Source organism: Carassius auratus, chromosome 16, assembly GCF_003368295.1.
Source record: "Carassius auratus strain Wakin chromosome 16, ASM336829v1, whole genome shotgun sequence".
Lineage (NCBI taxonomy): Eukaryota > Metazoa > Chordata > Actinopteri > Cypriniformes > Cyprinidae > Carassius > Carassius auratus.
Window position 1 is genome coordinate 4,820,327 of NC_039258.1, and position 27,479 is coordinate 4,847,805.

The 27,479-nt window shown below is 34.8% G+C and overlaps 5 protein-coding genes across 16 annotated transcripts in view; 1 reads left to right on the forward strand and 4 right to left on the reverse strand.

Annotated features, from left to right (window-relative positions):
• The window catches only part of LOC113115837 (rho GTPase-activating protein 33-like), a 56,990-nt gene extending 46,406 nt beyond the window's left edge, over positions 1-10,584 (reverse strand). For 3 of the 8 annotated variants that reach the window (XM_026283489.1, XM_026283487.1, XM_026283493.1), the window contains exon 1: positions 10,317-10,584. In XM_026283489.1, coding sequence (XP_026139274.1) covers positions 10,317-10,335 — 19 coding nt within the window. In that variant the 5' untranslated portion in view covers positions 10,336-10,584. Of the gene's footprint in view, positions 1-8,865; positions 9,376-10,316 lie in introns of those variants that run through there. The other 5 variants (XM_026283488.1, XM_026283492.1, XM_026283495.1 and 2 more) reach the window with 3 other exon arrangements.
• A 281-nt stretch (positions 10,585-10,865) lies between these two features.
• LOC113115841 (RNA-binding protein 42-like) lies at positions 10,866-18,392 on the reverse strand. 4 transcript variants are annotated; one of them, XM_026283506.1, is made up of 12 exons: positions 18,289-18,392; positions 17,807-17,921; positions 14,537-14,604; positions 14,295-14,418; positions 14,069-14,135; positions 13,906-13,974; positions 13,319-13,485; positions 13,047-13,205; positions 12,767-12,904; positions 12,104-12,221; positions 11,812-12,006; positions 10,866-11,295 (listed from the first exon to the last, which is right to left on the reverse strand). In XM_026283506.1, exons 3-12 carry the CDS (start codon positions 14,590-14,592, stop codon positions 11,183-11,185), a joined length of 1,206 nt encoding a protein of 401 aa, XP_026139291.1. In that variant the 5' UTR covers positions 14,593-14,604; positions 17,807-17,921; positions 18,289-18,392; the 3' UTR covers positions 10,866-11,182. The 4 variants fall into 4 exon arrangements, with proteins under 4 accessions (XP_026139291.1, XP_026139289.1, XP_026139290.1 ...); XM_026283504.1 differs by lacking the exons at positions 17,807-17,921; positions 18,289-18,392 and adding an exon at positions 15,039-15,117; XM_026283505.1 differs by lacking the exons at positions 17,807-17,921; positions 18,289-18,392 and adding an exon at positions 14,745-15,084.
• LOC113115840 (B-cell receptor CD22-like) lies at positions 16,293-20,352 on the forward strand. The gene is made up of 8 exons (XM_026283503.1): positions 16,293-16,434; positions 16,888-17,259; positions 17,632-17,898; positions 18,382-18,651; positions 19,148-19,244; positions 19,523-19,565; positions 19,658-19,782; positions 19,940-20,352. Exons 1-8 carry the CDS (start codon positions 16,395-16,397, stop codon positions 20,001-20,003), a joined length of 1,278 nt encoding a protein of 425 aa, XP_026139288.1. The 5' UTR covers positions 16,293-16,394; the 3' UTR covers positions 20,004-20,352.
• LOC113115838 (neural cell adhesion molecule 1-like) overlaps positions 20,249-27,479 on the reverse strand; it is a 51,863-nt gene continuing 44,632 nt past the window's right edge. The window contains exons 15-17 of the mRNA XM_026283499.1: positions 22,368-22,563; positions 21,578-21,703; positions 20,249-21,145 (exon numbers count right to left, since the gene is read on the reverse strand). Of these exons, the coding sequence (XP_026139284.1) occupies positions 21,106-21,145; positions 21,578-21,703; positions 22,368-22,563 (362 nt within the window). The 3' untranslated portion in view covers positions 20,249-21,105. The remainder of the gene's footprint in view (positions 21,146-21,577; positions 21,704-22,367; positions 22,564-27,479) is intronic.
• The window catches only part of LOC113115839 (neural cell adhesion molecule 1-like), a 27,468-nt gene continuing 23,339 nt past the window's right edge, over positions 23,351-27,479 (reverse strand). The window contains exons 4-9 of one of the 2 annotated variants that reach the window (XM_026283502.1): positions 26,585-26,782; positions 26,329-26,466; positions 25,122-25,265; positions 24,911-25,028; positions 24,039-24,193; positions 23,351-23,373 (exon numbers count right to left, since the gene is read on the reverse strand). In XM_026283502.1, coding sequence (XP_026139287.1) covers positions 23,366-23,373; positions 24,039-24,193; positions 24,911-25,028; positions 25,122-25,265; positions 26,329-26,466; positions 26,585-26,782 — 761 coding nt within the window. In that variant the 3' untranslated portion in view covers positions 23,351-23,365. Of the gene's footprint in view, positions 23,374-23,922; positions 24,194-24,910; positions 25,029-25,121; positions 25,266-26,328; positions 26,467-26,584; positions 26,783-27,479 lie in introns of those variants that run through there. The other variant, XM_026283501.1, reaches the window with a different exon arrangement.

Sequence of the window (27,479 nt, forward strand, 5' to 3'; positions counted from 1 at the left end):
GGAACAATACAGCACAGACTGATAGCCACCAGATACAAAATTCTCTCTCACAACATTATTCTTAATGACAGGGTGAACGAGGTCTTGTCCCTAAAAATAATCTATGAGATTCAGTAAGAAAATCTAAAGATGTGCAAGAATCAGACGCACACACAGTCTGTGAGAAATGTGGGCTGACAGGGCAGAATGACTCTCGTGGTTGACCTGTGACTCTTTGTCATTTGCCCCAGGGGCATCATTGCCAAGAGCCATTGGAGCTCATATTGAAGCCTGGGAAAGAGGTCACTGGCAAAGCTGCGTCTGCTCAGGAACAGGTCATGAAATATGTAATACCACAGAATATCTACAACAGCCTATATTTTAAAATCTGTATTGTACCACTTAATTAACTGAAAAATTCATATTATAAAAGATTCCATCTTGATAGTTATTGATCTATTATCTGTAAACAATTAATAATAAATAAAGACTTTAACTGGAATTGAACCTAGGGCCAACAAGAATAATGTTTGTAGCATATAAACCAGCCATAAACATTTCTCTAGATTGCCAATTGTCAAAAGGTTCTATGAACATTTTATAAAGAAGTTCATTAATGTCAGAAACTATGACAATTTTGTGTTTTTGGCTTATAACTACAACAACTACAAAACATCTTTAACCAAACCTTTATTTTTTTGGCCATATTTAGATCACTTGCATTAGTCAATAATTGTGTCCACTTGGTCAGTTGATAGTATCAAGTTCCCCATCATGTCATTTCCACAATCTACTGAAAACCTAAGATTATGCATGGTTGGGTTCTATTTTCAGAAGTGAACATTTTAGTAAAAACTGTCTTCTCTCTAGTCATCAGCTGTACAACTTTACCACATCTTTGTCATTTATAGTCATAGAGCATTGTATTTGCTCTTAAAACTGTAGTAGGCTTTAGTAGAAAGTTTGATACAAATCTGTGAAACACTAAAAAGCCTCACAGAACTCCAGTACGTCTTAAACATTATCACACAAGAACCAGTTCGCTTTGTTCCTTTGTTACGATCTGAAGTTTTGTTTGAGCTTAAAGCCCAGACACTGACCAGAGGCGAAAGCAATTTAAAACACAAGAGAAAGACAAAGTTACCAATCTACAACATCACTGTCGCGTTTGGACAAGAACTGAAGCAGAGACGAATATGCCACACAAATGGCCATCAGTTGCTCATTTTGATGATTCAAGATAACTGTAGGGCTGCTACGGGGCTCAATAATGGATATGTATTAAATATTAGTTCTCCATTTTAAAACACCCCAAATCTTAAAGGAACAGTTCAAAGAATGTCAGTTCTGTTATTCAAAACCAAACTTCTGTGAAACATAAAAAGAGATTTTAGCAGAATGTTCACGCTGTTCTTTTTCACACAATAAAAGCAGCTGGCCAGGAAATAGGGTTGTAACATTAAGGAAAATGTTCTCACCAGTTAATCGATGTATGACAACACTGGTAATACCGGTATCACCTTGAGTGGGGGAGTAACTTCCCCTCTTTTCCTCTCTTTTCTTTTGTTTTGTTTTCTAATAGCTTGTAAAATTTAAATTTCAAATTAGCGAGTCAAGTCAAGCAGTTGTTTTTTTTTTGTCCGTTTGAGTTTTCCCTCTTTTCTTCTCTTTTAAATAGTTTAATAGTTTAAAACGGGCGCTTTTGCATGTCGTTTTGAAAATCTGTCTGTCTCACCTCACTCCTGTCAGCTTCTCCACATGCGACTCTCGGCACGATGCATTGAGCAGCCGCATTCAGTTATAACTGTAATGTCTGTTTTGAACTGAACTAAATGATTTTGATTACTTAAAAAAAAAACAACAACGGTGGGGGCGGTGCCATGGTGGGCAAGTGACATAAGTGTTGCGGCTTCACACCGGTAAAACCCGTCAACAGAGTCTACTGCAGCAACCCTACCGGGAACATTTTCAGTAATTAAGTAATTTTGGTAAATTCCTCACACAAAGCTAGGGGTGTGCAATTCCACCATTTTTTATCTTGGATAATTACATTGTCTTCACAAGTTTTGACGTGTTTTGATGTACACCTAATACTACACACAAATACTAAAAAGCCTGTCAAACAGCATCTAATTACTGGACTAAGTTATTTTTTGCATCTATACTAATATGTTTAAATACACACAAGGTTTACATTAGTGTTGTCAAAAGACCCGGTACTTTGGTACCAAGTCGGTACTAAAAAAATGTAAATGTGACGGTACCAGGTTTCTTTAAGTACCGGTAGTACCGAGGTCCCGTTCAAACCCGGTTCAGCGCTATGATTTCCGCGAAGCAGAAAACGGGGAGGGGATCTCAAAATCCAGTCATGAAAATGAAACTTCCATTTTAATATGGACAGTCATGGAATTTGTCAAAGTTAGCATAAATTAATCAAATTAAATGTCCACATGGACCAGTATTTGTAAATGTTAAGCCGCAAAAGTTGTTTGAAATATGAATCCGTGTTCTGCGCGTCTCTCTGTGAATTAGTGAATGGCAGAGACGTGCGGGTTTGTTTACTAGATAGACTGAAGCGCATGACGCTTGCATTAATTTCAGCATCTGAGCTTCAGAGTTCTACGCTATATGTAAACTATTCTTTGTTGTCTTCTCCTGTCAAAATAATGGAGTTCATTTAGAATTATTAATATTGATTTTCGAACAAGCAGAAGACATACCAGTTTCTCTGGTAGTGGGCGGAGCTAATGTGGAAATGGCAATTTAATTGGCTGGCGCTGATCTAGTACCGTCACTGTTTTGAATCAGTTTCAAATCAGTTTGACCGAACTCAGACAATGTGATTAATATTCATGAACCCAGCAGCTCATCAATTCATAGTGCATTGTATATACATTAGTATGATAGTAGAATTAGTAGTAGTATTATCTTTTAATAATTATTAATATGATCTATTACTATATTTTTTTTACAGAAACCCTCAATGACCAAAAACATCTCAAGCATCACCACCAGTCTTAAGTTCAGTTAAAATGACAAATATGCATTCATTAAGCCTAAAAGTAAATTTTTACATAAAGGCATTGTGCTAGAAATATTACTATTATTTAGTCAAATGTATGTGATACTGCTACTACTGTTGAAAAAATTTATAAAACTTTTTATTTTTTAAAGAAATAAATCACAATATTTCTTGCATGTTTTGATTTTAATAGCAAATCCCCTTTATTTACCAAAAATAAAATGTTTAAATGTCATAAATGAAAAGACAAATTAAATTTGGTTGAAACTTGTTTACTGTTTTTCATAATTATATAACTTGTAGAAAAACTTTAAACACAATTGTAAATGAGTAGAAGTTTTTTTTTTAATTAGCATATTTTTGTGTTTTGCTTTGGTACCGAAATTGGTACAGAGAACCGTGGATTTTCACTGGTATCAGTACCAAATACTGAAATTTAACACTAGTTTACATATAAACACAGTTGCTTTAAAATGAAAGTAAACAGTTTTTTTAAGATTTAACTGCTTTCATTGTTTCAACATGAATAATAAACAGACAACTACGACAATTATGGTTTATCTGAGTTCTTCTTCTTATTATTTTATATTAAAATACGTTTATAGAACTTTTATACAGCTGTTTTAATAAGTGTATAAATTACACAGTGTAGTGTAAATAGTGTTTTATTTTTTATCTTTTTTCATTATGTTTATTTGTAATGTGTATCTTTGTTCTTATTTTTTAATTACAAAGATAAAATAATGACAAAGATGTTTATCTTTGCCCACTTTGAACTAAATGTTCTTTTTTATTGTACATTTTGTTGTCTTGTAAGGCTCTGTTTTGTTAAATATAGAAATTAGTTTGGCGTACTGCTTAGACTAAGATGATAAAATGAATAATAAATTGTTACATTCACGAAAAACAAATTGTGATATATTTTTGCCATTTTGCCACCCTAACACAAAGCTACTTCAAAACTTGGTATAACGAGTTGTAAGATCTTTTTTGTCCTCCGTGGTGTTATTTTTCTCCTTTGTTTTCCTAGACACAAGTTAAGTTTACATTTAAAAAAAATTCCCACAGAACAAAGTTTAGTGCATCAAAATGTCTACCAATATATCTGATTTAAGCACATTGAAGCACTGTTCTAGATGTTCATGGGTGCGTTAAATCTATTCAGACTGCATATACACAGTGAAATGGGCTACCAAAAAAAAAAAAAAAAACAGAAACTTACACAAAGTGATTACAAAATAATTAAAAAGTAAATTGGATGGAAATAGGATAAATACTGCAAATTTAACACATTTCCACTATGTAAATAACAGAACAGCGCTAAAAGTGAATGTAATTTTAGCTAACACTTTTGTTGCATTGAAAAAAAACATGCATAAACATTCTGTGTAACCTGTTGTGTGTCACAGAAGAAAAATTGGGTTTGGAGCAACAATAGGGTGAGTACATTTATTTAGGACTTCAACATCTAAAGCATAAAGGAATCTCCAAAAGAGTCTGAATGAACTACAAACATTTCTTTTTCTCTGAAGATTAAATCACACAACACCATCTCCTTAACATTAGCTCTACACCTGCGTACATTATACACCACTAATACAACAGCATATTGTGAGTGAATCACTAAATTAACCTTTATATAAACCCTCACATATATAATACATTAATACATAAAGGGCTGCAGCTGAACAACACACACACACAAAAACCCAGAATGCACTAGATGGATGCCCAACCTTTTCATCCAAGAAGAAAAAGAGCAGTTGGGGAAGTGTCTGAGAGACACACGACTTGAACGGTAAACAGGAAACGGATGAGATAATGATGAAAATGAAGATTGGCAGGCATTATACTGGCCTGCCCTTTCTCTCTGCCCTCTCTCTAGTCTTTAACATGCAGGAGATTTTTGTGTAATTGCAGCAGCCCAAGTGGCAGTGAGTGATGGAGGCACAGGTTGCGTAACACAGCTGTCTCTGATGCAAACAGCATGTTCTCTGAGGATATGAGCATGTGATGCTCTATTCATGTCTCCGTGTGGGGCTGTATTTGCATATTGATAGGCTCGTTTTAATTTCCATGGTTCCAAGCGGGCTGTTGCTTGTTGAAAGACCACAGACTACTTTTTCAGAATGAAAAACATCACAAGGAAAATTTAAATTCCTTTCAAACCTGTATGTCTTTCTTCTGTGGAAAACAGAAGATATTAAATATATTGATAATGTGTTCTGATAAATGTGGGCAACTAAATAGTTTTTGTGACTATTTGCATCCATTGTATGGAGAAAAAAATAACAATACTGTGACAAAAATATGTGACCACAAAACTACTCACAAGGGTCAATTGCTTGAAACTGAGATTTACCCTATGTATCACCTGAAAGTTAGAAATAAATTCAATTTCCATTGATATATAGGATAGGACAATATTTGGCTGAGATACAGCTATTTTAAAATACCTAAGTAGGGATGTTTATTTTGGTTATTTTTCCTAACCAACAACCGACGCTCGTTAACCATTATTAACCGTTAACAGACAAGATTATTTAAAATAAGAATTTAATTAAAATTAAAAATGATAGCTAAGTGTCTGTGACCCATTAAAAATACTAACATTTGTTTCAGAACAAGAGGACTGTTGTTACTGTTTTAACATTGAATATATATTACAAAACCAAATATTAGTATTTTTATGCTACACCTACATCATCCACTGGAATGCCAGTCTCTCGTTAACTAAGAGCAACAGTTAGCAGTTAACAAACAATTCACTTCTTAAGGCCTTTATTAACCCCTGTTAACCTTGTGTAGTACTTTTTATGATGGATTGATGCACTTTATTTTGCTTCAAAATCTCGATCCCCATTCATTGCCATTATAAAGCTTGGAACTTTCTAACATGACCCTGATTGTATTCATCTAAAAGAAGAAAGTCTTATACACCTAGGATGGCTTGAGGGTAAGTAAACCATTTTTTGGTGCGCTATCCTTTTAAGCTTGAACTGGTAACCTTAAAGGGATGGTTCACTCAAAATTGTCTTTTTTTTTTCTTTGCATACAAAATTTATTCTCGTAGCTTTTAAAAACTACGGCTGAACCCCTGATGTCACATGGATTATTTAACCGATTTCCTTCCTACATTTCTGGATGCTGATCATCTTAATTAAGTCGCTGTCTATCGGAGGGTCAGAGAACTCTCAGAATGCATCAAAAATATCTTTATTTGTGTTCCGAAGATGAACAGAGGTCTTACAGGTTTGAAATGACATGACGTTGCGTAATTAATGACAGAATTCTTTTTTTTATTTTTATTTTGGGGTGAACTAGCTATCCCTTTAATTTAATATCCAAGCTTTAGTCTATTATATAAAGTAAATACATTCTGGAATACAGCCTATGCTCTTTATATTCATTATTAATGAGAAAACGGTCCCGGGTCTTCAAGACAGCCCACATGCAGGCTGTGCTAAGCTCTACCTAGACATTTATCATCAAGGAGGAACTATAGACCTCAGAGTCAAACTGTACTGATTTTTAATGCACATAGGACTGGGCGATAATTTGATAAATGATAATTATCGCAAAATAATTTTCCTCAATTAAACTATATGAAGAGTTTGATATGTTCAATTTAAAAGCTAGCATTCTTCTGTCTCCCAAATATCCATCGTAAATCTTCTAGACAGGAGCGTCCACAGACACACTGCCAAGTTCCTACACATGATCTTTGCTAAACCAGGATGCTGTGGCGGTAATTAAACACCTTGATCGCCTAGTGCTTCCTCACACCCAGCGTCTCGCTCTAGTCATTAGTTTTCACCATGAGCTTATTTGAAGTCTGACCAAGCCCGCACTAATCCCAGCCACAACAAAGCACTGCTCTCAAATCAACATAAAGGAGAATTAACGTCTACGGTCTTAAAACTAAGACGGCTACTTAAATGAACAGTACACCTAAAAAAAACAAACGGTCGTAATTTGCTCATCCTTTCAAACTAGTAATGCTTTCTTTCTACTTTGAAACACACCAGTGTCAAACAAGGAATCATTTTTATTTTTACTTAAAAATGAAAATTTGCAAAACATTTACTCACCCTCAAGCCAAGATATAGATGAGTTTGTTTCTCTATCAGAACAGATTTAGAGAAGTTTAGCGTTACATCATTTGCTCACCAGTGGATCCACTAAAGTGAAGATGTGCCGTCAGAACGAGAGCCCTAACAGCTGATAAAAAAACATCACAAGTTTTGGACTGTTGTCACTTGTAAACACTGACTGGTCTGTGCAGATTTCTCTCTTTACACTGAAGAGAGCAACATTATGGATATAGAACACTGTGTTTTAGCTGGAAGCAATGGTTTAAAGTTCTAAACATCTTAATGATGGGGTTATAGTTTCCTTTTACAAACACACATCTTCACAAGACTTTAATTGATGGACTGGAGTTGTGTAGATTATTTGTGGATCATTGCAATGTTTTTATTAACTGTTTGGACTTTCATTCTTGCTGTCATCCATTTACTACAGAGGATCCACTGGTGAGAAAGTGATGCAATGATTTTATCCAAATCTGTTAAGATGAAGAAACAAACTCATCTACATCTTGGATGGTCTGAGATGAGTCAATTTATCAAGTATAAGTAAATTGTTACAGTTAGTAAATTGTCAGCAAATTTTCTAATTTTCATATTTTAGTAACATTTTAATAATACAGTTAACATTAATCAGTCCCACATATAAACCTGCCATTTGACTTTATAAAGCTTGCAAAAATAGCATACAAATTATATGGATCGTTTTAGGGTGCTTTTTTGAGCTTGACAGTCTCTGGTCCCCATCCACTTCTATTATTTTCTGTAAATATTCTTCTCCTTTGGTTTTCCACAGAAAGAAAGTCATACTGGTTTGCAAACACATGAAAGAGAGAGTAAACAATGACATCATGTTCATTTTTGGATTAACTATCCGTTTGAGCAAATAGATTCAGGCAACAGATGAAACTCTACAGCTAAAAGACACCACAAACAAATTTGGTTGGTTGGTGGTTTAATGAAATGTTATCATCCCATCTCTTAACATGCTGAAATCATAGTTCCCTTTTTGCAACTCTTTGTGGTGATTTACAAAGAACTATGACAACATGACATTGCATTTCAACCAGTGACTGGTCTAAGTCAATGTTGACTGAGTAAGCATTAACACAGACCAGTGCTTTCCCAAAAAAAATCAAGCCAAACGCTTGAACAAAGTGAGTATGTTTGTCAGTTAGTTAGTCTCTAGAAGAACCGGCAGTCCCACTGCTTTTAAACAAACCACTGAGCAAACAGTAATTTGATCAACAACATTAGTCTAGACGACTCAAAGACCTTCAACAGACTGTCTAAACGCATGTATCCAGCCACCTGAAATATTCATGATGGGACAAGGAGTTTCAGGACATGTCTTTGTTAGATCAGATTGAGAAATAATGATGCAAGCACAACAAAAGATGATGCATATGCCTGACAACTGAAATGGATATTGATGATGAGTGCATCACAGTGGCAGATAAATGAAATTATACCCTGAAAAGGAGCTGTATTCCCAAAGGAATAGTGCTGGCTGGGTGGGAATGGTTAGCTGGGAGGGGCTCAAACACCTCCAAAAAAACAGTGAACCCCTTTCTGGCAATATGAGTTGAGGGACAATAGCTGTTTGTCAGATGCATAGTGTTGCTGATGCTGATCTTGTAACTAATGGCAACAACGGCCTCAATACAACCAACTCAATCAGTAGGAGGAAAGTGGAGGCAGTTGAAATGGTCTGCAGTGAAAAACATTAAACACTGAGGATGACTGTGAAGGGTTTAATACAGAAATACAACTTACCACCATCCCTATCTCCAGCTTAGGCGGGAGGGACCAACAGGGCTCCGTGTTTGGATCAATATGCGTTTCCAAAGTTCCTTCCCACATCAACGCTTTTGCTTACATCCTGGTTGTATTTCGCAGTAGTGTAGTTATAATCAGGATCGCGCAGAAGCACCATCAGACGCCAAAAACTGAGCGACGTTTGAGCGAAGAACCCCAATAAAGAGCTAAAGGAGGAGGAGGAAGAAATGTCCAGCGCGCCCTCAAGCAACTCCAAAAATCCCGCTCAAATACATAATGTCAAAACTGTGACATTCAAAAAAAAAAACCATTTACTCAGAGAGAAGACTTAAATCAAGCAGATTCCCAGGAACAGCGGCATCGTCCTCTCGTGTTCTCCCGCCCATCTCCACTCTCTGCTCGCTGGTAGAAACGAGGGGCTCTTCGCCGCTCCCAAAACAACTTGTGGGAGGCCTCGCTTTATCCAAACGCGGTCGAGAGCGTTTTTAAGAGCTGTATCGACGCATTGCAAAACATGTAGAAACTACGTTCGTCGTCTACTTCCGCTGAATGTGACAGGAGCGCTGTTTGCTGTATAAAAGTAATAATTTCTAAAACATAACAAAACATTATCCCCCCTCTTTTTTCAGAATGGAATGCTCCACTGAGGTGGCCCGTTGGACAAAAGGAAGCCTGGAACGCGCCGCTTATAAATGGGCGGAGGCTCGCAATCGTCATCCAGTGGAATTAACAAAATAATAAAGGAAAGAAATTAACCTGAATATGAGTTTTAAAATTATGAGAGCCTAATTTTAACCAGTATTTTTGTGATTTAGGTTGTTTGGGGCAAACACTGGGTTTACGGACTGTTGTGGCATGTAAAATGATAGAACAATGGTATTCTTTGTTTGTTTTTAAGTAACATCATAAAATACATAGTACATAAATATGGTAATCAGTCACTACTATGGTGTTAGTAATAATAATAATAAATAAATACAATAAATGCACTGGTATTCTTAAAGTATCTTGGAGTACCATAATACACGAGTGGTATTTAAACATGGTATGTCAGGGTATACAAGGAAACAAAGTTCCCGTACTTTGTTTACAATCAGTACTAATATGTATCTCAAAGTACTATAATTTTCCATGGTATAAATATACCATGATATTTCGAGGTACATTCAACAAGACATGACATACCATATCACAGGATTCCTGGGAAATATTGTAGTTTGTACATTAATATGGTAACAACACAAACAAATATAAGAAACTACACAACCACATGTGACATGTTAACAAATGGACAATGAAATGAAAAACAGTGTAATAAATGTGAAAACACGAACAGAGACGATACACACACAACAAGTATATTTTAACCAGGCTCCTGAAAACAACCAGATAACATTAAACTAAAAATAAAGAGTTGTCCTAATTTTGATTAAGAATTAAGAACTCACAAGTGGCTCTACGATGCATTTTCTCTTGGTGTTGTGATGTGCGTATATTCTCAATTGTCTGTCAGACAGGTTGATGCACGAGCCATTTCTGCTTTTTCACCCCAGCTTTAGGAAATGAGTCTTTTAGAAATACATGCAAGTGGGCGTGTGTGGTTAGCTGGCTAGCACCAGTAACTCCTCATGTATGAGAGCTTTTCACAAATAATTCATAAATGGTATTTTTTAATCATTATGTTTTTACATTTAAATTATACGTATTATTAGCATTTACAAGAGGTTTTAAAAAATATTTACCATTTAAGACGAAATAACAACTAAGTGATGCCCCCTGGTGGTTGTTTTCAGAGTTATCAACTGAGGCATTCAATAATGTTTTGAATTTAAATGAGTTAACAAAACAGATAAGGATTTAAATTAAAGAAACTTCTCAGTTTATTGAAAAGGTTTGCCTTTTTTACACATTACTTAATTCAAACATCCAACGTATATAGCAACAAATGTAACTGCCTTTGTGAAGTATAAAGTTAGCTGCTTCTGAGATATTTAAAAAAATATAAATAATTGAAACCGATATTATCAACACCCAAACCAGTTTCATTAACACACTTTATACATGGAAACATTTTTCGACAAGTGAAAGAATTTGCATGATTTTTCAGCATGCTAAGAGAGGGAGAGGTCAGTGTGTAATACTACCCATGGAAATATATGTAGATTTAATAGTAATAGGGGGCATTTAAGAAGCTTCCGTTTGTTTATTTGCAACTATTGCAGAAGTGTGAGTGATTCCTACTCCATTATACAGGTCCTGGGTGACACACACACACAAACAAACAAATCAAGTACACGGTTTCAGTACAGATGGATTATCTCAGTCCCAACTTCTTTTTCTCCTTCTGTTTTTTGCGCACGACCTCCAGATTACGATCCTTCCATGAACTCTTTCTCAGTTTGATGGGTCTGCTGCCCACATACCTCCCTAAAGATAAAGACAAATGAATGTGTTTACAGTGTGATGGTCATAAAAAAGTAATTCACAGCTTTGATGCAAAGCTAAATTTCAGCAGTCATTACTCTTTAGTGTCACATGATCCTGCAGAAATCATTGTAATATTCTTATTTGGTGCTCAAGAAACACTTTTAATTCAATGTTGAAAATGAAAATGTTAAAAATGTTGCTTAATATTTTCCTGATACATGTGAATCTTACAGGATTCTTTGATGAATATAAAATTCAAAGGAACAGCATTCATTTGAAGCATTATTCATGTCTTTACTGAGACTTTTGGTTAATTTACTGTATGTTTGCTAAATAAAAATATTTATACTTATTAAAAAAATATTTATTTATTTAATAAGTATTTTGCAAAAAAAAAAATTAATAAAAAAAAAAATCACCTTTGAACCTTTGTATATAATATGATAAACTGTATTTTTCTGTTATTGTTTACTGTTATTGATCTAAACACAGTTGTTATTATGCTTATTAACTCACCGTTCATTTCTCTCATGGCACGCACATAATCATTTGGATCTTTAAAGCTCACAAAGCCATAACCCTTTGTTTTCCCAGTGCGTTTATCACGAACAACCTTCGCCTTCAGGAAGGATGGATAACGGCTAAACGTTCTCGCAAGAATGTCATCATTCACCTCATTCCCCAAATCTCCACAAAATATCCGGAAATCATCTGAGAAACCAAGAACAGCATAGCGTTCATTTATGTGCTAGGCTTCTTTTTTAAGAAAATATGAAGAGAAGACTGTATTTACTAAATGTCCACAAACCTGAATCCCACTCTGTCAGGCTGGTGTCCTCCCATGTGACACCAGCTGCTACCCGGATGCATTTCTTCACCTTTTCCTGTTTTCCTTTCTTCTTATCTTCTGTGCTAGTTTCAGCAGGCTGTGGGCATGTAGAAGAAGAAATAAATAGAGCAATATTCATACCAAGAATTCCTATTGAGTATATTTATAAACTAACTTTCTTTATCCAGTGATATAAGTACTACAAACTGCTGTCGTCAAAGTCGTTAAGGCTGAAATATAATAAAATATAAATTTCAGAGACAAAATAAATAAACCTAAACGAAACATAAATGAAATTCTATGATGCAAGAAACAAGTTTGAATTGGAGTTTAATTTGAGAAATATAAATATGAATATTCAAATGAAAAAAGCACATAAAGCAAAAGTGAAAATATAGAATACAAGCCCATTTAAAATATTAATAAATAGGATTATAGATAAATTGTTACTAAAACAACACTATTTTTTATTTTAATCCAATAGCGGTTTTATATTCTTTCATTATTTGATTTGTAAAGGTTAAATGTGTAATTTCTGCACCCTTAATGGCATACGATGGACTAGAGATGGTTTATCTGATGGAAAGGACTATCTCTGTCTAAACGGGACAGTTTAACATGTCATCCCGAATCATATTAAACCTCCACATGTGTAGGCTCAGGCTCCGGCTTGCTCGGCCCAATCACGCTGTCATCGGTGAGCGACTCCTTCTTTGACTCCAGAAGCCCAGCTGCCATGACTGCGGCCTGCTGCTCTGCCACCAACGCTGACAACTCCTCCTGAAAAAAAGATTTTACAACCGCACAAGGTGCTTAAAATTTCTCACAGACACACATGCTAGCTTTCATTAATATGAAACATGTCAAAGCAATGGTAAACAGACTATATAGGCGATATGTAAGTGGTGTGTTGATACTTTACTATGCGTGCTTGTTTCTGGCTCTTGAGGTCAGCTCTCTTAGGCGCAGGAGGAGCTGTGTAAACAGTGGGGGCCGCCTGTATAACACTGGGACTGATCTTTGGAGGGTCTTGAGGCATTGGTCGTGGTGGTGCTGAAGTCATAGGGTTCATGCTTCCAACCTGCCAATAAATGAGAAAAAGATTTGAGATACTACCATGACCATTTTTTTTAGTACAAGGCTAACTCGAAATGAATAAAACACCCAGCTGATTACAATTCAGAAAATACCCACTAACGGCATGGGTCCCATGGGCGGTCCAACAGGAGCCATGGGGGGCTGAGGGGGTCCTGACATAGGAGGAGCCATCATCATGGGTGGAGGAGGTGGAGGTCTGGGAAGAGGAGGCGCTATCATGCTCTGAGGAGGTGGACCACGCATCACTGGCATTCTCTGACCCACTTTGGAGCAAAAACAAAAAAAACATTTAAAATATACGTAATAATATTTAAGGCTTTATAATGATATGTAAAATGTATTTTAAAAATTCTAAATAAATATCAAAAAAATATTTTCACTATTTAATAACCAGAGCCGTTTTATATATATATATATATATATATATATATATATATATATATATATATATATATATATATATATATATATATACCTTTGAAAAAATCCTCAATTTAATGGTTTCCGCATTAATAGAATAAATAATGCAATTACAGATACCACTGATATATATATATATATATATATATATATATATATATATATATATATATATATATATATATATATATATATGCACATATAACCTTTAAAACATAAATGAACAAGAGTTTTAAAGAAAACATAGGACTGAATCTGATCACCTGGTCTTTGTAAGACGTGCGGGACAAATGCTGGACGCATCATTGGAGGAGGCGCTATTGCCGGCATAGCTACAGATAAATAACAGATTATTGTCAGTTCATTTCTATATATAACTTTGTCTTAAAGTGTGTAATGAGAAAATGTGAATTCATATAGATGTACCAGGACCAACAAATGTAGGTGGAGGACCAACAAAAGTGGCAGCTCTTGCCTCCAAACTCTGCTGGACCTACAGAAAATAAATAAATAAATAAACTAAAAATTTGCAAATAAAAAAAAAAATCTAAACAAAAGCATTTTCACTAATAAATTTTTGGATCTCAGCTTATAAAAAAAACTACAACGCAAAATATTAGAAATATTTTTTTGAGTTAGAAATCATGAATACCTCTCTGTAGGTGTTTGTACCAATGATGGGCCTGATGATGGGTACGGCGGGCATTGCCAGAGCGACTGGCACAGCTTCAACTACTGTAGGTGCCACAGGTCCTCCCAACACCTCCTGCTCAAACCTACAAGAGAAACAAGGATACTGTCAGAAACACTACAACACTGTCCTGAGAGCAACGACGTGCTGCAAACAGATAGAACTGAACATTAGAGAAATCAACTGTGAAGAACAGAACTCACAGAGCCATCTCTGCCTCCATCTCCTTCAGGCGCTCCTCTCCAGATTTTAACGCCATACTGAGCGTTATCTGCAACAAATAAGTCAGTAATTAATAAATATTAACAATAATATTTATCTGCACGTCTTATTGCCAAACAAGCTGTACACTCCGATGACGATTAAAAAGCAAACCCATGCACTTCAAATAAGGTAAACAAGTACAGAAACCTGTGGTAAACTGTCCACAACTGTCAAGTTTAAAGAAATAAACACTGTTTGAAACGATTACTTATTCTTTCGAGTGCAATAAAAAATAAAATAAAAATCGATAACTTATTTGTAAATGATCGAGAAATTATGTTCAGATGCCACATGATTCTGTTTTAAAGCTCCAGGCTGAATTAAACTCTATCTACAGCCCCGCTTTAACTAAATACATAGTCGCCATGAAATCTGCCCTGATGAAGAAATTCAAGCAAATATGCGGGAAAAAAATAAAAAGACAGGTGAATAAAAATGGACCGTTTGTTTTCATCGACGTTACCGCTCCTGCAGTCGCGGAGGAAATACGTCACACGAGTCCTTTGGCCCTTCTTCAGTGAAGACCATAGACAGTAAAAGAAAGACCATAGAGGTGAAGACGCAGGAAACCGAGATCAGTTTAGGTCTCTTCTCTTCGTAAAAAAAAAACAACAACAACAAAAAAAACCTCCAAATCACATCGATTTGCATTAGTCACTGTGTTACAGAAGTATTAGTCTTATTTAGACCGTACGACAAAGTATAATTATAGTTATAGGAGGACAGATTCGTCCTCCTCTTGGCAAAATAAATGTTTTGACTGAAATATTTTTATTTTATTTTAAATAATAATTAGGGAATTTACAATTGAATAATGCTTGTTTTACCTTGACAGCAGGGGGCGCTATAGACTAGTACTGCTACAAAAACTGTGAGGCTACAGAAGAGTCCAGATGTGTTGAAGTAGGTATCTCACTAATTTATTCACACATTTTTTTGGAGGTGTACATTTCCAATTCCCTGTTATTTTTCCATGGAGCAGTTTTCCCTTTTCATAGAGAAAAAAAATATGCAATATGGGCAATACAGACTTGATGTAGAATGTAGAGGGAACTTTCTCTCAATGCTTCTGACAGGATGAGAATAATTTCTACTCACCTCCATCACCTTCTATACTTATATATTTATAAATTCTAACACCATCTCACATTCGCTGTCCTTTCCTTCCTAGGTTTCTGTTTAATATGTTGTTTAAGTGTTAAAAATCAGCAGAGTTTCACTAAATAAACATTATGGACGTACCCTTATGAAACAAAAGTATATTGGAAATTGTTTCCAGTATATTGCAGTATATTGGAAAATATCATGTAATATATTAGGCATATGTTCTTATATATTTATTTTTTCCAATATATTGCAATATATTGAAAGCGGCAATCATTTGTATATTTTGCAATATATTATATAATATATGTATAAATATATCAATATATTATTAAATGTATTCAAATATATAAAATATTAGAAAATAAAAAGGGAAAATAATATATTACAATATATCACAATATATTTTAAGAAATATATTGGTAAATATATTTTCCTTTCGTAAGGGTAGACTCAGCCTGCCATGATTAAAATCATATCAAATACACCAAATAAACATATTTTTGATAATATTTAAGCAAAGGAATTTAATACAAGAACAGATTTAGGGAAGTTTTCTGCCGTGGAACAAGGATATCCGTTTACTGATGCAAGCTGAAGTATATTAGTCCTGTCGTGGAGTAAGACTGAAACTTACGGATGCATATAAAAAAAGTGTTTTCTTCTTAGATAAAATTGCTGAACGGAGAAAACATGTTTTATATCAACATATTATTGCAGCTGCTTTTTCCAGGTGAGTTTTTTATTTAATTTTTATTAGATTTTATTTGTAGATGTTATTGACTAAATAGATTGAGAGATTATAAAAATTTTGACTCTGTGATAATACTCACTGAGTTTAAGGCAAATATATTTCTGGTGTAATTACTGCTCAATAAAATATTTAAGAGCTTATATAATTTAATAAATCTATTTCATTTTAGAAATTCCACGACTTTTCCATGTTTGGATTTCACACTTTTAAAATTACCATGTTTCCTAGAAATCCTAGTTGTTGAAAGAAAAAAAGAAAAATGAATAATGTTAAGCCATTTTGTGACCACTTTACATTTTGGTCAGATCTGGTCACCGATAGTCTTTAAGAATAATCATTTTAAATCTAGACTCCAAAAAAGTGCTTGTGGGTGAAGAACAAGGAGTATCAGTGACTTATAGAAATCATAACAAACATTTTTTGTGTGTTTAGCTGCTGTGGCTTCATGGTCAGTTTCATACAACCCTGGGAGCATGTGTGCATTGGAAAGAGCATCTGTGGATTTCAGCTGCATGTTTGATTGTCCGGATTCTCACAGACTTAAAACAACATATTGGTTCAAACCTGAAGCTCATCAGAAACAAGACGGATCACAGGTGGGAATATCTGTCTATAACTCAGAACCAGCCAAGATTCACCAGCTGTACAAAAACAGAACAACGTATGCAAACCGAGACAAAAACTGCTCACTGCAGTTACACAATGTCTCCAAAAGTGACACTGGAATGTATTTCTTCCGCTTTGAAACATATTCCTCTCGAGGAAAATACACTGGATGGGGTGGTATAAAGCTCACTGTAGCAGGTAAATGAAAGGCTATACTTTTTCAATAAGAAATAAAATATAAGCAGTATACACTTTTTTTTTTTGTGATATAGCATAGTATAAGAAACTTTCAGTGAACAGTTCTTAAAAGAATCCCTTTTTCTTACTGTTGAAAACATTAGAATAATCTGAATAATATGTTTTCATAATATGTATAACATATATATATAACATAATATGTTATAAAGGACCTTTTGAGCAATGAAAAGGTTCCATGGTTGTTAAAGATTCTTCATGGAACCATCAGTGCCAATAAAGCATGGGATGCTGATGTTGGTGTTTCCTTTTTTCGTTTTGACTTTTTTTTTTTTTTTTTGGTTACATTTCATTAATCTACATTACCTTTAACAGTTCTACCTTTTAGAGTAACAGTAAAAACAAAAAAGGTGAATGAACACATCCAGGAAGGAGACCCTGTGGCACTGACATGCAGCACAGAAAACTGCATCCTAACACAAGAGCCGTTTGCCTGGTTTAAAAACCAACGTCTGATTCCAGAAGCCATTGGCAGTGTGCTCCAAATCACCTCTGTCTCATCCGATGATTTTGGCTACTACTCCTGTGGTCTGAAGAACACCCGCTCAGCTTCAGCAGATGAAGTATTGCTTGATGTAAGATGTACGTTCACATCTCTGGCTTGTCTGTCATTTAAAACACATCATAGCTTTGTTCAAAAACCTGGTTAAGTGCCTTTTAAGGCATCATAAACAAAATATTATTCAGCCAAACAGCTTTTAATACTGAGAATAAGAAGAAATGTTGCAGCAAATCAGCATATTAGAATGATTTCCAAAGGATCATGTGACCCTTAAGCCTGGAGTAATGGATACGGGCACATTTTAAAATATATAATCATATAAAACCCTTATTTTAAACTGTAATGTCTGTGCATCATATATGCATGCCTATAGTAGAGTAAGATGCTGCATTTGAAATTGCTACAGACCTCTATGTCAAATAAGCTCCATGAAATGAGGAAGCTGGGTGATTTCAGGAAATTTCACTAACCCAGTCAACGGTTTTGATGCAACACCTGCAACACTGCTTGTTAAAGTTTCATAGTTCTCTTGCAAATACAGATCCTGTTGCTTCTCCCCACAGATAGTCCAAAGAACGTCAAAATATCAGTTTTGCCATCTGGAAAGATACAAGAAGGAAACTCACTGACTCTAATCTGCGAGAGCAATGCCAATCCTGCAGTGACAAACTACAGTTGGTTTATGATCAAAGAAGCATACGTCTCTTATATAGGATCAGATCGTGAATTCTCCATCAAATCTGCCAGTCAGAAGGATGACGGACAGTACTTCTGCACTGCTAAAAATGACATGGGTTCTCAAAATTCAACAGTCACGGCACTGAAAGTTGAAGGTAATTGTGAAATTGCACTCGAAATGGAATACTAGCTTATTGCTAACTAAATATTGTGCAGTAACCTATAATACAGATCCAGTTGTTCTGACGATTTGTGCTACCCTCTCAGATTTCATTACCTCCCATTAAAACAGATGGTAGCATAATTCGATAGCGAAAAGTGCTACTTATCAGATTTTGCTTCCAGCATGATATTAATAAGGTGTAAGGCTTTACATGTACACCTACCCCAACCTAAAGTAGCATAATCTGATAGTATTATTTGTTAGAACACCGGTGGTGTATGAAACTTTGAGTAAAAAGTTATGTTTTACAACATCAGAAATGTTAAATGTGACTAGTTCATGACTCACACATGGAAATAACATCTTTATACTGCACATTTTGGAAAATACTGCGTGCATACATAAAGCTTGTATAAGACATAGTAAGTTAATTATGCAATTCGAAACAAAGTTTACACAAATTATTTCATTTTTGTTTTTTTCTATAGTGGCCAGTAACCGAAATTTCTTCCTGACCGCAGCAGCTGTGTTTTTGTTTCTAATGGCTGTACTACTGTTAGTCATGTTTGGTCGTCTCATTATAAGGTGAGTGGACGCACAGCATGTGATAATGTTGGAATGCTGAGAGAACATAAACCTGAACTGATTGCATGAGTTTGTACTGTGTGGAAATGACTCTACACATTACACAAGCCTTCGATGACTTCCCCATCATCACTGCGTTTATTATTGCACAGTTCTGATTTCACTATCGATGGGCCAGGCAAACATGGAATCAGTTTACACAAATCCTTCACTTACTAAATAATAAGTATGTGTACTATTCTGAGCATTCTAAGTTATTACATCTTACATCTTTACAGGAGGAGGAAGCAGTTTACATCAAAGAAGCAGCCCACAGAACAGGTATCAAAGACATGAACAGTTCATCTCATTAATTATCAAGGAATTATTATTGCACACTAAATCAATACTAGTGATTTTTCATTTCTGATCAGACACCTGCAGTCACTGTCACAGAGGAGATCTATGAGAACCTGAGAAAATCACCAGAGTCTGAGGACAACCTTACCACAAATGTGCTATATGTGGATTTAAGGCTTGCTTCCTCAACCTCAGACAGGTAATGATAAAATAATGTTGTAATGATGCTTATTTGTGGGAGAAAAGCTGTGGAATTGATTCGTAAACCCCTAGAATTGGCTGCGTTGACATATTTTTTTTCACCATTTTTTATAAACAATAACAGACCTTTTCTTTTAATTTCTTTTGTTTTGTAGACCACCTTGCAGAAATCAAGAGAACGACACCGTGATCTACAGCCTTCTTAGTTACAAACACTGAATGATGACTCCTAGCATTGTGAATAATGAGCTTTAACCAGCAGCTGTTGAATGTATTCATCTCTTTTTATTGAAAACAATCTCAAATGTCTATAGTTGCGAATGCATTTATAACTGAGTACAACATGACTATAGAGACACTCTATATAATGAGTATGGAAGCATTAAAGAAATTATTTACATAATGTACAGGAAAGATCAAAAACTATTAATAAATCTATATGTACATCTTTCTGCAGGCATCTGTATTTACATCCACATTTAATATTCACTTGAGCAAAACATTCATACATGGTGCATAAATGTAACAATATATGAAGTTGAAACAAATAAAATGCAAAGTAATATCTATATCTAACTCAAACTGTTATTTTTATCTTTACAAAAGGCATTATCGTTCACATTAAACTTTCCAAATCCATTGGACATTTTCTTTCAACTGTTCCTTCAAGATATTATACAAGCTACAAGCATATGTTAAACACACAATAAATTAACACTACACTAGTGATGCTATTATTCTATGATATTATGCTCCCATTAAGACAGTAATATTACTAATATTAGCTGCATCCTGCTTTTATCTGCTCACTACTGAACATACATTCAGCTCAAGCAGCATTTGTGATGTACAGTATTTACAGTGCTGGATCACACTCATAATACTCCTACATTTCCATGTAGTACAATCACAATTGAATAAATTTAATCTAAATCACACATGACTTGAACGTTTTCCTGCAAATAACAGTCGTTCTTTATAATGATTGAATGATGGTTGATGTCCCATAGCATCACTTAAAAAAAGTATGTCATTTATGAAGTTTTATATCTTACAAATAGGTTTCTCAAACACTCCCTCATCTGTCATTGGTCAGACAAACAGATGGTCCCGCCCCACAACTCATGCTATTGGTTGAGCCATGTTTCATAACGCCACAGAGCTGTAGAATTTAAACATTTTGTTTTACAAATATCTTACATATTGTATTTAAAAAAAATAATTACACACTTCACCCTCAAGCTCATAATCATTTGTCCCGAGATTGTGTGAAGCTCCTTCACTCAGTGAATTCAAATTGTGTCCTGTATAATATCTTTCTCTAGGCCTCTGCTGCTGCATCACCTGATTCTGGTTTCTTCCTACAAAAAAAAAAGAGATCATATCATTACTTCTACAATGAATGTGATAGAGAAAATACAGAAGCTGCTTTCTGTGTTAATGATGCAGCTGGATTGTTTGTTTTCTGAGGAAATGAATAATAGAGAATATAATAAAAAGTAATAATTGTGAAAACATGAGTTGAAAAATGGCCGTTTTTTTATTTAAAGCAATAGTTTATCAAAAATGAAAATTCAGTGATTATTTACTCATTGTTTTCTATTTTGTTGCATATACCCATGAATGTCATATGTAGTTTGGAAAGCTTGAGGAGTAAATTATGACAAACTGGTCATTTTTGGGTGAACTCTGCCTTTAAACCTGGTTGTGTAACATAAAGCCCACATGCCATTTTTTTGTGAATGACAGCTTTAATGCCCAGCTGCATTCACCCATTTGAGGTTGGCACCTACTTGAATTTGGTAAGAGGCGCTTTGTCACACGTGACCTCTGAATGAGCGCCATTCACTGCCCCACTGGGTGACTGAAGCTTTGGGATGCTGCCTCGTGGTAGTGTTAGCCCGCCCAGCTTCACGTCTCTGTACCAAAGGAGAAAAGAGGACTGAAGCTTAGGAGAGAGCAATCATACACAGGACACAGCAAATCCATCTGAATGCACCATCTTAGACATAATATAAAAAAAGATCATAAGGTTAATTGTTAATTATGAGTTTTTTTGAGAATTATTAATCATTTTGTCTATATGTATTCTAAAACATATTTAAAATATTAACACTTAGTTTGTTTAAAATGCATTCATCATTTTTTAAAATTAATTTATATAATTAATTTATCTCGGTTGTTATGTTAGTAAAAAAAACAAACAAACATTAAACATGGTTTTAAAACATTTGGTTAAAACCCTCTATTCTTTATTGTATTGTTTTTAAACGTTATTCAATCTTTATTGTGAAGTGTTATTGTTTCAATTATAATCAGCTTTTGTTATAAACCAGTTCATAACAGTGAGGAATACAATAAAATGTATAATTATTATATATTTTACAATATTTAATTATTTACACTTCTATTCCAAAGTAAAGTATCTTTGCACTTTCTTGATGTGTGTGTACTTTACATACGGGAATAGTTCACCAAAAAATGAAAATAATGTGAGGACTTTTCCTCACACAAATGTATCACATGTATTCAGAAGACTAGTATTTTTTAAAGACTGTGCACTTAAGGATGAAGTTGTCTTACCCAGTGGAATTATTGGCCTCTTCATCCAGTCCTTTAGACACTGAAATCTTGTATCCAAATATTTTGTGAGCGAGGAAATTAAGCAGGCCGCAGTGTTTGGTGCAACAACAGAAAGCATCTACTGACACCATCAGCACCAAGAAGATGAACATTACAATTCCCACCACTCCTCCTTTCCCTAACGCCGGCTGACTGACTGCAAGAGAAAGAGAAATCAATTCATATCACTAAAAGGGTGAACCTTTTGTTAAGGACATAATGCATGATATTATTGAGCTTGCTCTAATCAGTCCTACCAGGTAGTCTAAATACTGATATTGCTAAAATAATTAAACATGTTTAACACAAAAACTAAAAATACAGTAAAGATACATTTAAAATGCATGTTTTCTATACTAAATTATTAAATGAACGCAAGGAAGAGATGAAAATGGATCACTGCATCAATGATTGAGTGATTTTAAATATATCAAATACCAACCCTAACACTATTTGTTAAGTTTAAGAAAAGTGATAAGATTCATTGGCTAAATAAAAAGCACATTAAAATGATTATCTGTGTTTGTGACTGCACTCAAAAAAATGAATTTTTAGTTTTGTTCACTTTACCTGAACAATTCATGTTGAATTAATGCCATTTTGGCTATTTTTCATTTCAACATGATTGTGTCATGTTAAACTGACTTAAACCTGTCTCTCGTTGGTTTAACATAAAGTTTTCATTTTGAAAGAACATGTTTCAATCAAGTCCCTCAAAATAAGTTTTACACTTCCCATCATGCTTTGCACAGGACTGGATATGGGGAGAGAAAATGTTGAAATAAAGTGTTATTTTATGCAGTTTTTAATAAAATGTGATAATAAGGAGACTTTTTCATGTATAATGCTCTATTATGTGGGCATTTTAAAAGACTATATAGTGGTGTATTTTGTGCGAGTTACCATTGTGGTGAAGTGTGGAGCTTGTGGTTGGGTTGAGGACCTGGTTGAAAGAACGTCTAAAATACTTAATTTAAAAAAAAGCAACTTTAATGAGAGTGCTAGTGTATGATGTACACATAGTAACATCCTTAAACTGCAAACAATTAACATCATGTGTAAAGAAAAGTTATATCTTACTTGCTAATGTTTTTATAACACTTTGGCTAAACTTGCATGGACAGTGGTTCTACATGATGTAAACATATTATCTCTACTCAGATATTTCATGTAGGATGAACTAAAGCAAACTGAGTAAACTCAACTAAAGGTAGACAAGTCCTTATAACTTGATTTATTCATGTCCAAATAACATGGTACAAGGTGGAAGTTTACACTTAAATGAAACAGGATATTCAGAAAGAATATGCTTGCTTGTTTTGATTTTATTCTTCAGGAATGGATTGATAGGATCATGGAAAATGGGTGTTCAAATCCATTATTTAACATTTAACAACCAGTATGGGCCAACTTCTTAAACCTTCTGGCCATCAAAGAAATCCCTTCATTAGGAAAGTAAATATTCATTAAGATGGTAAATGGGATCAATTTTGATTCATGTTAATGTTTGTTACTGTATATTGACTAAAAACAAATGGATGCAGACCAGCTGCCACATTCAATGCCTCCGTACTTTCAGAAAGTATAGACACATGACTTCATTTGAAGTTTTCTAAGATAGTCTTGTTTTACCTGAGACATCTAAAGTAAATGTGTCGGAGTCTTCCCCGATCTTATTGGTAGCCTTGCAAACATACTTTCCAAAATCCCTCCTGGTCACTGCAGAGATGGTGAGCTCACTCTTATCAGAGCTGTATTTGTGACGGGACTCGTCAGAGGTGGATGGGCTGAGGGGAAAGATCCAGAAGCACAGTCTGTTTGCCACTATTGTTCATTAAGACTACACAAATATGCTCATGGGAGGAAAACTAAAAACTAAAGAGACAAAAGGAAACTCCAAATATACAAAACGACAAGATGGACTCTAAGACTGAAGAATATGTGTAAACACATGCCATATAGGCTCTGTTCCAAACATTACTGAGCTGCCTTGCTGTCTACAACTGATTTCAATAACATTTAGCATTAGGGTGGTTCTAAATTAACACCATAAGCACAAACATGCTCATTTTATTAGTGGACTGAACAATTTTTTCAGTATTTAGAATCAATTTATAATTAGTTTTAAATAAATTTTAAATAAAGTTCTCCTATTTTCATTTCTTTTTTTAAGTTATTTTTATTTATTATGCATTGCTTTTATGTAAAGCATTCAAAACTGTCATTATGTGTATGAAATTTGCCTTGCCTTAGAAATCAGCCTAAAGAAAGTCTCTAAAAAGGTAGCGGCTTGTCTGTAATACCTATTATGCTTCCTATGTAGATAGCTCACTATGTTTTGAAATGGAGCAATAGAAGTAGTCAGGATGGATTATTTGCATGTAACAAGTAAGAACTAGAAATTTGACTTCAAAAGTAGATTCACAAATATTAAAAAGACTGAGACTAAGGATTATAGGTAGGCATGAAGGAAATATTATAGCATTTTCTACTGATATACATACAGTGTCCATGAAATATTTGGACGGGGTACTCCTTTGACCCGGCAGGTTATAGACACAGTGGTGTCGGGTCCGGCCAAAACCCTTTTTGTGTCCTGGTCAATCAGGACGGTTGGTGGCTCTGGAGAATGGGATGTGTAAAGCAGATATTAAGAGGACATATTCAGCCTGACCACATTAAGAACAAACATGATTAATTCCTCTATGTCCTCACCATTAACATCAACAGAGATCTGGAGCTCCCTTTCTGTGGGGCGTCCCTTGATCCTGCTCACACACGTGTAGGTTCCGCTGTCTTCCTGCTGAATTCCTGAAATCTGCAGAGACTTATCTGACAGGATTCTGAGATTACCTCGTCCTGTACAAAGAGAAGAGGGAAGTTACTGTAGAGCATGAGAAATGTCAAAGATGCAATAGTATTACTTTAAGTTCGCGAGACTAAGCATTTAAAAGCCCACACACACTCTTAAATGGCCAGTTCACCACAAAACCAAAAATCTTATCATTATTTAGCAAAATAGACTCACTGGGAAAAACATGTCTCTCCAAAAACTCCAAGAATCACCAACAGCTTTTATTACTTCTCGCAGAAATAATGATTCCAGTCCATTATAAGTCCTTGAACAAATAAGTTTACATCTCCATATTATATATCCGGCATATCTGTCATTGTAAACTTGCTACTGTAAGTAGCTCACCAGAACTTTTGACGTGCAGTTCTCAGTTACAAGTTACACTTTATAAAAGAGCTCAAAGATGCAAGTTAAAATTGCATGGTTGATTCAGCTAAATAGCATGTCTTAAACTCACTTTTGCTTTTTTTTAAATAGCTAATTGTAGGTTGTAGGATTTTCTTTATAGAGCATTAATCTTTTAGCGCCATTCACCAGACATTACATTTTTCGAAATCAAGCAATAAGATTTGAGATATAACTCTTCAGGAAATATCTTTTTAATTCTTACAATCAGGGTTAAGTGCTTCTACACCATTGTTAATCAGCTATCATTTCCCACTGATTTTAGGAAAAAAAATATGGGTAGGGTTAGGTTTAGGAGTAGGGTTTGGGTTAAGTCTATACTTTTGGACAATAATGTTGATCAAGGTACAAGTAACTACAGTTTGACTAAAACTATTGACTAAAAGTAGTGACTAAAAGTTGACAAAAATGCAATGACTTTTCGTAGACTAAAACTAGACTAAAACTATGACAGACTCAAATGACTAAAATATGACTAAGACTATTAAGCATTTTCATCTCAAGACTAAGACTTTATCAAAAATGCCTGCCAAAATTAACCCTGCCAGATCGTCCACCATCGCCATCCTGCCATCTACAGGCATCACTGATAGCAAGGAAGGTGAGGAGACCCCCATACCACATAAAAGAGCAGAAGAACCTGCAGCATGGCCATCTCCTTACCGTCATCATTAATAATGCTATCATTCCGAAACCAGAGGATCTCCACCGCAGGCTGCCCAGACACCTCGCAGGGAATCTCCACTGTCTGGTTCACCAGAAATTCATGGTACACTGATGTGTCGCCAAAGTCCGGTGTTTCTGATTGTTGGACAAAATTTCAAATGAGAATCATTCCCAAATTATGTGAACCCACAAGTAAATATGCTCAGGAACATTATGAGTCTTCAGGAACAAGAACCAGAAGAAGGGAACTTACGGTAGACGTAGATCTGGTAGGTAATCTTCCTCTGTCCTTGATCATTTTCAAACACGCAGGTATAGTTTCCAGCATCATCTAATTCAACATTCTTCAAGATCAGTTTACTCGAGGACTCATCAATTTTCTCGACTACATGGCGATCTTCATCGATTTCTTCATCATCTTTCAACCAACTAAAATCTCCCTCTGAATCAGCTGAACCACGCAACAGAACATAGATTTCTATGTCACTTTTTGTAATACATAAGTTTCAAAAAATCTTTCCAAAAACAACTTATTTCAATGTTACATTTAAGAAAGTACTCTGTTGTACACCAGAGATGAGTGTATGAATGTCCATATGACAATAATTAGCTATGGCATAATACAAGTTATGGTTAGTTTATTCAGTTAAGCAGAATCATCCCTGTAATCATGACAGTATACAGATATTAGAATTTATATTTTAATATTTCATATTTATTGTAATACCTTACATTTATCAAATATGTAATATTGTAATATTTCACAGATTAACACCAAAAACAACACCTTCTTGGTTATTTTATGAGAGTAATATTATATCAGCAGTATAAAAAATGTTTGGACAGGTACAGATTGCTGTACATTATTCAAAGGCCTCCAAAATATTTGGACAAAAAAAATAACACAAAATATAAAACCAAGTGCAATTTTTTTTAAAGAAACACAAGCAAGCTTTTCAAACAAACTACTTCATAAAAACATGTTTGTTAGGTTTCAAATGATAGATACTTCAAAAAGAAAGCAAAATGTAATACTGACACTTGAGGAGAACTCATAAAGTCATAAAAAGTCACACTGAACTCTGATTTGTTCCCAGCATCACTTATTTCTACTCAGTCTGATGTTTTGTAGCTAATGCAACAACCTT